Raw genomic sequence first — 12,002 nt, forward strand, 5'->3', positions numbered from 1 at the left:
TCCTCGACAATCGATATGACAGTATAATGCCTCTTTAATGTCAATATTCTGTTTCACTATTTTTCCAGACTTGTTTATATACGTTAAACCTTTATTTGCACAGTTGGCTATAAGATTGCTTTCATAAAAGACTAGTCCTTTGCAATAGTCATGAACAGGAATGGTATTTATGATCTGCCATTTATCTGTGTCTATTACACATACCCTTTGCTTACTCGTAACACCTACGCAAATGTTGTTTATTATTGCTATGCATTGTGGTGCACCATTAAGCCTGACTTGGCCCTTTTTCTGACCTTTTTTGTTGTAGATTATACACCTTGGATTAGACTTTTCTACAAAAGCTATGTCGTTCTTGTTCGGCATCCATTTTGCATCACTTATTGAAATATTTTTATTTTTTTTCTCAACACAAAAAGTGTTAAATAGACCGAAATCGAATGACGAACGGTCTTCGGTAGTATCCATGCACGAGATATGCGTTGTCTGTGTAACAGGAAATGGCGACGAACTCGTAACGGTTGATGTAGGTGGCAATTCAGCTTGCAAAGTAGTAGTTGTAGTCACAGGTAAGGGAGATGTTGTACATGCAACGGAAGAAGTAACTTGTAATTCTAAAGCTGATGGATCAAATTCAAAATTAGAATCTTTTGATTGGTTAAGTTCTAGTTCAATTATAGAGGAGCCCGATTCTAATTCATCTTCACTTTTATTTTCCTGATACTTTAACATATCGTTGTCTTTCCCTTTCAAAGTTCGTTTGATGCGCTCTACAGTAATACTATCACTAGTCTTCTTTTACGACAGTTTATGATTAGCGATACCTTGTAGACTGCAATCTTGATAGGTCTCATCACTTTCGGGGAAACCATCTTCCATGTGTTTTAGGCGTATAATCCTTAAATATTTTTGTCCTAATGACATATCAGATTGTTTTGTATCTACTACAATTTTGTGTTGGTCCGTTACATATTTTTTTCTGGCAGTAAGACTTGTTATTCTTTTGTTTATTTTCCTTGTTTCATTTCCATATTCTTTGTTTATTTCTTGCTCGATTTCATTTTGCAATAAATCTAGATGTTTATCAATGGCAGATCTTGTATTCTTTAGTTCTTCAATACAACTATCCTTGATAATTTCTAAACCTCTAAAATTTGACCTCTCTTTATCTACAACTTTAGTTAAACGGATTTTGCGTTCCTCGATTCCCAATAAGAGGTCTACTGTGGTAGTTGCTAGTTTGGTATCGTCCACTACGTCATCAACTTTCTCAACATCGCAACACTCTACATGGTATTGTCTTTTACAAAGAATGCAGCATGGTTTTTCGTGTTTAATACAGAAATATTCTAACGATTTATCGTGATGTTCATCGCACATAACCAATTTGTGTTTTCCGACATCAACAAATTCATTCTCTGTACCTAACGAAGATAGTTCTTTTACTGCCATAGGCGGCAATTTTGACACGTTGTGATTTCTGCTCACTTTGAATGACATGTGTAGTGATTTACAGCTATTACATAGCGCTTCTTCACATTCGTCGCACCACAATTCTGCAGATGCATATTGACCCTGTTCACGACATGGTTGACACTGCATTATCTGAAACAAAATTAGATTAATATTAATCAGGATTATTCATTTTAACACGTATTCATGTCAGTCTTCTGTTTCAGAACGAATTATTTCTTCACTATTCACCATAGATGTCGTTTGTTTTAAAATTCATGCCTGCAATAAGTAAGGTTTAAGAATAAGACGTGGGAAATAAATCTATGGACTTTTGAACATCTTTTATCTATTCCGCACACAAATAAATGCATACATTCATGCAAAGGAATTTGACTTTTAACATTCAAATTTCTACATAAAGCCATCAGATTTCTCATTTTTTAGCTCACTCACTGTATAGTGTAGGTTTTTCTCATTGCAATAGATCATAGGGTAGCCTATAACTGCTTACATTTACGTCTTTAGAATCTGACCGATAGTTTCCTCATAGGCAATCATACTTTGTAACCTTATTTCAATACTGGGAATGCCTTACATATTTCTTGGTTTAGTTCCAGTTTCACGGGGGTTTTTTCCATATGTTTTGGTTAATATTTGTCCAGTCGTGTTCCCTGTTCTGGTTAATACATACAACTCTATGTAGTTTTTCTGGTTTATGTGTTGGTGGTAGGTCTCAAAGCAAATGTCTAAAAGAGGTTGGAATTGCAGTTGTCGGTGGTGTCTTTAATCCTTTACTCTATAGTTTGATCGCGTTTAATTATGTTTCATAATATCAAATTTTCAATTGGTATTTGTTCATCAAAAATGCGTCCTCATTGCACTCTTTTGATTGTAAACGGTGTTTTTATTAACGAAAGGGGTAGCAAGTAGTTGTTTGAATGAGGCATCTTCTGTCCATCGAAAGCAAGTGGTGTTTTGCATTGTTGTATACAGCATCAATAGACAAACATTTTTGTCGAGATGTACAAATGTCGCTGCATTATTGGAATATGTTGTTATTAGTTTTACTCCGGTTATAGAATGTATATGCCTATCAGCAGCCCTTTAAGCACAGTACTTAGGTACCTACTTGAAAAGATTTATATTGTTTTTATGAAATTTCCAGCAATTATATTATTTAAAACTGAGAATAGCTTTAAACATGCGAAGAAGACGTTGCTTCTTTAAATATGTATTTTGTGAATTAAAATTGGCTTCCCTTTTTTCAGTCCCTTTATGTCTAAAATATATCATTATGTATCTATACATTTCAACATCCTCTGGGTTACTTTTTAATCTGCAGGTATGAGCCTTCCACCCGAAGGTAAATATAGAAAATCGCTTTGAAAACAAATAATTTATGAAGCATGATTGTAATTAATGAATACCATCTTGATTTCGATGATTATTATGATGTATCTGTATTACAAGCAGATATATTTGCTTCGTTTTTTCTCGTGACACCAAACACATCATTTATCTGTATAGTGTTTTAGACTAAATTTTTTACGCGTCAAAGAAAAGAACGAAACCAACAATTATCATAAATGAATTGTATTCTTACAAATAATCAAATAAGTATCTTACAATCATAATGGTTACAAAATTCTAATTTTGTATACTATATATATAGATGTAGTCAACAATTTTGCCGATATTTAAAAAAGGTTTTTTCTTCAATTTTCAAAATTCCTATTGTGTATCTTCAAAAAGATATATATAAAGGACATTTTTCATGTACAACTTACTTTCTGTACCATAACACAAGTATAAGATGATAAAATCAAATTACCATACCTTTTTAATGTCGATAGCTAACAAATATTTGTAAAACACGAATTTACCCTTAGTGAATGTTATAAACTAAGTAAAACCAACTTTCAAAAGAATGAATACAATAAACTATTTTGCAATCTTTTGTTAAAAAGAGCAGTAACAATATCAGGTATGTGTTTAAAAGTTGACAGTTGAATCTTTTCATTTACGTCAAGGACAATACATGAGTCATCTTTTCAAATAATTTATATCATTAAAAGGCGAGTTCATTAAGGTACAGAATTACCGATCGGTTGATTGTGATTGTCTACCTATGCATTGGCACAAAATGGCTATATTGCGATAAAAGGTACAGAAGTAGTCGTAGCTCCTGTAGGTTCGCCGTGTCTTGATAAAATGGTGTATTACGTTTCACGTAATTGAAAATTATATAAAAAAATAATACGCGAATACCATATGTCTAACCTGCTTATGTATTTCGAAAAGGAAACTAATTTTAAAATGAACCCTAAACAAGTCGTTAATAAGATAGACTACTATATAAACGGTTTATACATTCAGACCGAGATTACTTTAGACTAATGACACAACATATCTTGCTGTCACCTGATAACTTTTTTTATATATGTAGGACTCTAAGGTGCGATGGGGACGCTAAAGTACGATGGTCACGCTAAAGTGCGTTGGTCTACGCTAAAGTACGATTCCTCCATACGCTAAAGTGCGATGGTCCGCCAAAGTATAGACGAGAGAATTGTACTTGGATTATGACGTTATAACAGTCGTTTATACAAACCAAAAATGTATATGCCGGAACATAAATTAAGAACATTTGATTCACAACTTTTAAACCAAATGTCCATGTTTTAATTTCAGACCTAACCGTGATTCGTCGGCTGAAGCAACTGTGTTGCTTTATTTCGGATGCTGGAAGAAGGACTTGTGTCCTGCAGTCAACCATTTTACTTTATAGATGCTAAATAGGTTGAAAATAGTATACGCATATAGGTATCGTAGATCCTGCTTCTATTGGCAGCGAACGGATGCACTGAAATTACATTGCGGTCCCCTTAAAATATTTTCGATTTTATTAAAAAGTAACGTCAGTAAAATAAAGGTTCATGTTTTTCAGCGTAAATTATAAATTGTCGGCTAAAACATAGTTTGTACAGTGGAGGAACATATAACATGTCTTTTTTACGGAAAAGAGAAAGCTTGATGAATATTGACTTTTTCTCGCATTTAAGAATAAAACACCTTGTACAAATAAATGTTACTTAATGTATTCCGACAATGTGGTCGATCTTCAAAATAAATTTTAGAAACTATCACTTAAGCTTACCGATAAATCATAAAGCCTATTACATATGTTATACCTTAACAGTCTAGCTTTTGCAAAAAGACCATTTTTTTTTAAATCCATGTATTTAAATGTTTTAAACCGTCGACCTTATCATATTGGTCCATCGCACTTTAGCGTGATATACCATCGTACTTTAGCAAACAAACAACCATCGCACTTTAGCGTGAGGCAACATCGTAAATTTAGCGTAGACCATCGCACTTTAGAGTCCTACATTTCATGAAGTAAAATGTTGATTAATATCGCATTAAGAAATAAAACTTACAAACCATTTGGAATATTTATCTCGACAGAGATAAAAAAAAATATGTCTTCTTGAGCGATACCATGAAAATTTGTTAGGATTACTTTACAGAATTGAAACCTAACGGTTTTGTAATAATAAAAAACTTTTACGCAACATGACAAGTTATATATAACATGTATAGTATTTCTAAGATTCAATTTCCATTCTGCAGTTCTGAATATATCTTTATATATAAAAATTTTAACCGTGTACTCGCTATTTTTTAAAGATAACAAGAGGACATTTCAAAATGTTCAACCAGTGCATAATAATAAGAACCGTTAATGTTATTACTACCACTTGGTTGCTACCTTTGGTGGTTGGTTGTTAGTCGCTGGTGGTATCATCAGCATAGTCGCAAAACTTTCGGCAATTGCATGAAAATAACGTGTGTTGTGCTATTACAATTTGCGTGCTCTAATATTTTGACTGCTTAATCAATTTGTTCCTTTTGGTGTACAAGCTCTTTATTTTTAAATACTTTTTGGATTTTTAGTAAACTAAATATAACACAAAAGAAAAAACAAAGAATAGTTGTGAAATACAAGTCAAAAGCTAATTAGTGCACAAATATGTTTTAAATCAACACAGGTATTTTGACTCGGATACCTTACAGTTAACACAGTTCAACATGTTCAACTTTATGTATTAATATTTCTTCCGCCTATAAACATATTTGATAGGTTACTCTGTTTTTATTTAATCATTTACTATTAACAATATCTTATTGATCAGAAATAAATCATAAAAAATAGTTTTAGTTAGCTTAAAATTAATTGTTTGTAAAGTGTGAACGGATGTTTACCACTTTTCCACGTTAATTCACAGTGATTGTTCAAGTCACGCTTGAACTATGTGGTTTAATTCGAACAAATATACAAAGAATAAACATACACTCACGTTTTATTGAATGTTTAATGATAAAATGCCTGTCCGTTTGGAAACTTATCTCTCCATTTTCGACTTTTCGTAGTCATAGTTGCAAACTATAAACACAACTCATATACGACAGCCCATGAACGGCCATGATTTGAAAACAAACTGATTTATTTTATTTTACTTTCGTTTTCCATTTACGACTTTCGTACTTAGTTCTTTCGACCATCGATTTATATTCAATTCTATTGATAAAATCAGCAATACTTACCGTTATCTAGAGGATATTTTTCGTTAAATAATCAAGAATTCTCTAATTATTATTATTATATTGTCGAATTTTACACAAAGGAACGTACATTAAATAAATCAATTACAAACGGTAACAACTGTTCTTTCCTATATTAAGATATTTCAGTTGGGACGATACTTGTTTTAACAATGATTTGGCCGCATCTTACGGTGTTTATGTATCCTAACTTCGTTGCTATGTCCTTTTTTGTAGTGACGTTGCTGAGAACAAATAAAACGTAATATGTGTATTACCGATTAATTATTAAGTCAGGGAATTTGAAATCACAAATATTTGAAACCTTTACTAAATGCTTGTTTTGCAACTAGCATTGATTTCAATATTGTACTCTTAGATCAATGTGTTTTTTGTTATTTCTTTTTTTTTTTGTCTGATTTTTATCGATCTAAAGAAAAAACCCTTACAATATAAATAAAAAAATGTGGTATGAGTGCAAATAAGACAACTATCCATTCAAGTCATAATGCAAAAAAAGTTTACATTTGTAGGTCAAAGTACGGTCTTTAAACAGGAAGCATTGGCGTACCAGCCATAAGCTATAAACTGCTTCAAAATGACTAGACTAAGTGTAGAATAAATCAGGAAAACCAACGATCTAATCTTCATAAAAAAAGAGAGGTGAGAAACACCAAATAACAATCAAGTTATATAGTTTGTTCTTGTGTTGTGCTTTCACACAACTGTCACGGGTTTGAAGTAGGCTATGGTGAACACAAAAAAGTTGAACACCGCTGCCTTTTGTTTGTGTTTGTCCAAACTCGGGAGACTGTTGTACTGTTGTTGTCATTTGTTGTATATATTTTTGGTTTTCGTTTACTGTTTTGAACAAAGATCTGACTGTTAGTTTTCCCGTTTGAATGGTTATACATTAGTACTTTGAAGGGCCTTTTTATGCAGTTTTGATTTAGTTTATTAATGAAGGCCGTAAGGTGACCTTTGTTTGCTTACTCCAATGTCATTTTGGTGAAGAGTTGGTCCTTGGCTCTTGGCTATTATACCACATCTTCCTAGTTTTATATGCTAAGGAAAAAAAATCAATTTGTTATTAAATGTAATAGGTTCAAATATAAAATTGTAATTCTGGTATCTTTGATGAGTTTATTCTTACAAGCACAAAAAAAAAATTAGCGAAAAGTTCCGATCAAACCGTTGGTAGGAGTCGTCTTGAACTACGAGTGAGGTGTGATAATTTACTCAATGATGACGGTATCACTGCAGCAATATTTTTCTGCTGTGCCTCTATGTTTTTTTTTCAATTGCGTGTAGTGATTGTGCGTTATATATTTCCAATTCGAATTCTCCTTAAATTCTTTCTTTTCAAACTGGTAATGGCTCCAAGCGGACTATTTCCCTTACTACGTTACCAAGTTGAAACTTGATATATATCCAAAACTTTGTTGTTGTTTTTTATTATTCTCTAGAATGTGTAAATTTTGACTCTGCTTCCTATCGCACAATTTACCTTTCTCAATTGCACCTGTCAAAAAAGCACCAAGCACATATCTCGATTATGAGATACACTATTCCTGTTTATTCCATAGAATATTCCCTTTGGACCATACATCATGATTATCTCCCTTCATACTTTACTTTTCAAGGGCTCTTTATTATATCAATTGTTTATATGCATTTATATTTTATATTAGTCGGGCTTTATGTGTTTGTACTATTTCATATTTTGCGAAAAATCAGTTATTTATTTTTAAACTTTAATAAATAAGAGTCTTTTGTTTCAGATTTTAGTGTATGTTATGCATTCTTTTCATCAGTTGATTTATACTTGATAATGTAAATAATATCTTTATTTAGAGTAACATGAATCGATACAAAATCAGCTCAATAGACAACTTTTGAGTTCGATGCATTTCCGTCAAGAACTTTGATTTAAGTAAACATAATTCGTGCGTTATGGGGCGTCGTCACTTCCGTTCCAATATTGAGCGAGTGATTGGAAAACTATAAAGATGTATTACACTAACTATTTGGCGAATTTGATTCTTATAAGTGTCTTTCAGCACTACTGTGATAAGGGAATTATGTTAAGGTACCTACAGAATATATAATATTTCTAGTTTAGCTTGGTGAACGTTTAAATTGCAGGGATACAGGCGATCCCCTCTTTCTGGTGAATGACGTCATAAAGGCGCACATAATTGACGAGTTTTTTTCCGGTGACGGACAAACTCGAAAGTGGTATATTGTTTCAAAGCGAGCGCATAACTACATAATATACATATACAATTCATTCTCGATGTTTGATATACCATTTGCATCCTACAAATACGCCATACACAAGTTAAAAAAATTATGTTTTTATGGTTTTTGTCATTTTAAAAATTGGAACGTTAATGGTAGCAATCGTCAAATTAAAAATGAATCTTCTGTTTTACACCTTTACACCCAGTTGCAGTCTTTTCTGTGTTTTCTGTTCTAGTTAACAAAGCTAGTTAACATTATTGTCGACAGATAGGGATTATCTGGCCTTGAACTTATTGTATAGACAGAAGTCTATGGTCGACGACAGTATGTCATGTATAATGACTTGTATAAGTAATGTGTTTCCATATAGATATGATGCTTTTCTCCCTTGTGAGCGAATGAATTTTATCACAACAATTGTGTCATTTTTATTCCAAGCAACACATGCATTAGTAACACTTTCGGTTGTTAGTCATATCGTTAGTTGATCTGTCATGTAAAAAATAAAAGCACAGAAATACTGAACTTAGAGGAAAATGTATTTGGTAAGTCCATATTCACATGGCAAAATCAAATAACAAAACGCATCAAAAACGAATGGACAAGAACTGTCATATTCCTGACTTGGTACAGGCATTTTCAAATGTAGAAAATGGTGGATTAAACCGTTCATTGTTCGTCAATTTGTATTAGTCAAATTGTGAATATCCTTTAATCGTTCCATTATTCAGAGTTAATATTTCCTCGATTGACAACATGAGTGTTGTCCTGCAAGGCAAATTTTCTTAATCATTGTTATACTATAACCCTTTTTTACCTGTTACCTGTTATATTGTTCCACAAAACAAATATTGTGTCTTTTGCACATGTTGTACACGTAAACGGTGTTTATAATATAACAATTCCTCATATCTATCACGTCATACACCTATATATTATTGATATTTATTTTTGAAATGCTATTTGGTTTACCATTTAGCTGCATATGGTCGTTTTATGGTCATCTTTGCTGTACATTTAACACATAAGCTTAGACCCTGCCACCTGGACTGTGTAGTAATTGTTCGGTATCAATTTTGCATCAATTAAAAATATATTTATGCTTTGTTTTCATTAAAAAATGAAAGTGAGTTATGCTTAGCAATATTAGGCGTTCATTGAAAGATGTTAAGAGGTCCGCTGTCGTTGTTATTGTAAGTTTGGTGTTTTTTTAATTTTGCATACGGTGTATATTCCTCTAGAGAAGCTTTCTCGGACATATAATGATTTCTGCCAAGCTTATAGGATTTATGTATGTTTTTACAACTACTTCACACCACTTATTGACAACATGTCTGACTCTCCATAACATACAAAGATATTTAGAGCAAGTGTTGACACTACATTCAAGCTAGATACAACTTTTAATTTGAATTGTGAATACTAGTAAAGATTTGACACAGAACGAATGTGGTTAAAGAACTGATACTGAATCTCATCATAATAATCTATTATGGTCCAATATCCAAAACTTAAATACTCAGCATGTCCAAAAACACAAAGAATTAAATGTATTCATTTATTTTTTTATGGACAAATTCAGCGATCTTTTTTTAAGCGATTCGCTTCATGTAGATATTATTAGTTACATAGTGTGTTAGTGACCTAATATGATATATACAGGGTCAGTAAATTCCATATGGGGTGAGAGCAAATAACCTAATATGATATATATAGGATCAGTAAATTCCATATGGGGTGAGAGCGAAGCTCGAACCCCATATGGAATTTACTTACCCTGTATATATCATATTAGGTCACTAGCACACTATGTAACGAATTTATCTTACCGACTTTCTTTATTTGTTGAATTTAGACTAAAGTTGTCTTATTTGCTATCATAACACACGAGGTCGCTATTAACCAATCCTATTACTATAAATGTAAAGGAGGTAAGATAAATCAAAGTACCCGAAGAACTCATTTTCGATGAAATCAAACAATGTTTAATTATGGACCCTTTGGACCTAAATGTGGAACAATCTAATTTATCTTACCTCCTATACATTTATAGGAATAGGATTGGTTAATATCGACCTCTTGGAAACCGTGTATATTCAATATTAGGTTAGTAGGGAGGCGGGGATTATTTCAATATACGGTTAGTAGTGGATTTACAACTTAGGCATTGTTTGATTATTAAAAAGTATTGAAAGATGTGTTTAATATTGTTATATCAAGTTTGTTGATAATAGATATTTGTCGTTTACATTTAGTGCAGACCAATTGAAGAAGGTTCTTAAAATTGAACACTTGAACACTTTTTATACAGAAATAAGAAGATGTGTTATGATAGCAAATAAGACGACTTTAGTCTAAATTCAACAAATAAAGAAAGTCGGTAAGAAAAATTCGTTACTAATAATATTTCCCAAGAACCAACATCTGAATACACAGATAAATTAGTTTTGGACCCTGATTTGAACCAACTTAAAAAAATAGGTCTAACATAAAAATTCTAAATAGATTTAGGAAGATGTGGTATTAGTTCCAATGAGACAACTCTCCATCCAAGTCACAACTTTTTTGGAATTTTGGGTTATCAGTGCTCTTCAACTTGAACCTTGTACTTGTTTCGGTTTTCTAACTATTTTGATCTGAGCGTCATTGATGAGTCTTATGTTGACTAAGCGCGCGTATGGCGTAGCAAACTATGGACCTTGTACCTTTGATAACTGTTTACACCACTGGGTCAATGCCACTGTTAGTGGAAGTTTCGTCACCAAGGGGTATTACCAGCCCAATAGTCAGCACTTTGGTGTTGACTTGAATATCAATTATATGGTCATTTTTATAAATTTACTGCTTGCAAAATTATGAATTATTCTAAATACTAAGGATTTTCTTATCCCAGTAAAGATTACCTTAGCCGTATTTGGCACAACCTTTTTGGAATTTAGGGTTATCAATGCTCTTCAACTTTGTAATTGTTAAGACATTCTAACTATTTTTATCTTTGCGTCACTGATGAGTCTTATGTATACGAAATGCGCGTCTGCGGTAGCAAATTATGGGCCTGGTACCTTTGATAATTATTTGTTAAAGTAAATTAGTATAGTTCCGTGTACGGTCGTCAACACGGAGCGTAGGCTCTCACCGAACAGCAAGCTTTAAAGTGCAACAAAAATGGCTAGTGTAAAACCATTCAAACGGAAAAACTATCGGTCTAATCTAAAAAAAAAAAAAAAAACGAGAAACGAGAAACGAGAAACACTTATTGACCATATCAACAAACGAAAACTACTGAACATAAGATTCCTGGTTTATGAAAACAAACAAATCCTGCGGATTTAAACGTTTTTACAGGTACCAACCTTCACCTTTATATCAATTGAAATACATGTTTAGACTCAGTATAATAAGAACCCCTTTAATTCATCTTTTGATGAAATCAAACTAAGTGAAACACAGCCTTCCTTTGGACGACGATGACGACGATGATGACAACGTCATAACATGATACGACCATAAACGTCTCTGATCACATATACAATAATAAGAAATTCAAGTATATAGACTACTTAGTATGTTGTAGGTAATCATTCCTGACACGCTGACTTGTATCAAATTTTAAGTTGTCTTTTTTTTAGTGCATAATTTAACAAAATCATTATAACGAATGAAACAACTAAAAAAGTTAATGAACTATAAATCAC

General features: G+C 32.4%; 1 protein-coding gene across 1 annotated transcript; it reads right to left on the bottom strand.

The window, feature by feature from the left end:
* Nucleotides 1-798: 798 nt before the first annotated feature.
* LOC139484311 (E3 ubiquitin-protein ligase TRIM63-like) lies at nucleotides 799-3,254 on the bottom strand. Its single transcript, XM_071268048.1, has 2 exons — nucleotides 3,243-3,254; nucleotides 799-1,605 (listed from the first exon to the last, which is right to left on the bottom strand). Exons 1-2 carry the CDS (start codon nucleotides 3,252-3,254, stop codon nucleotides 799-801), a joined length of 819 nt encoding a protein of 272 aa, XP_071124149.1.
* Nucleotides 3,255-12,002: the final 8,748 nt, after the last annotated feature.

Source organism: Mytilus edulis, chromosome 8 (assembly GCF_963676685.1).
Source record: "Mytilus edulis chromosome 8, xbMytEdul2.2, whole genome shotgun sequence".
In the NCBI taxonomy this organism is placed as follows: domain Eukaryota; kingdom Metazoa; phylum Mollusca; class Bivalvia; order Mytilida; family Mytilidae; genus Mytilus; species Mytilus edulis.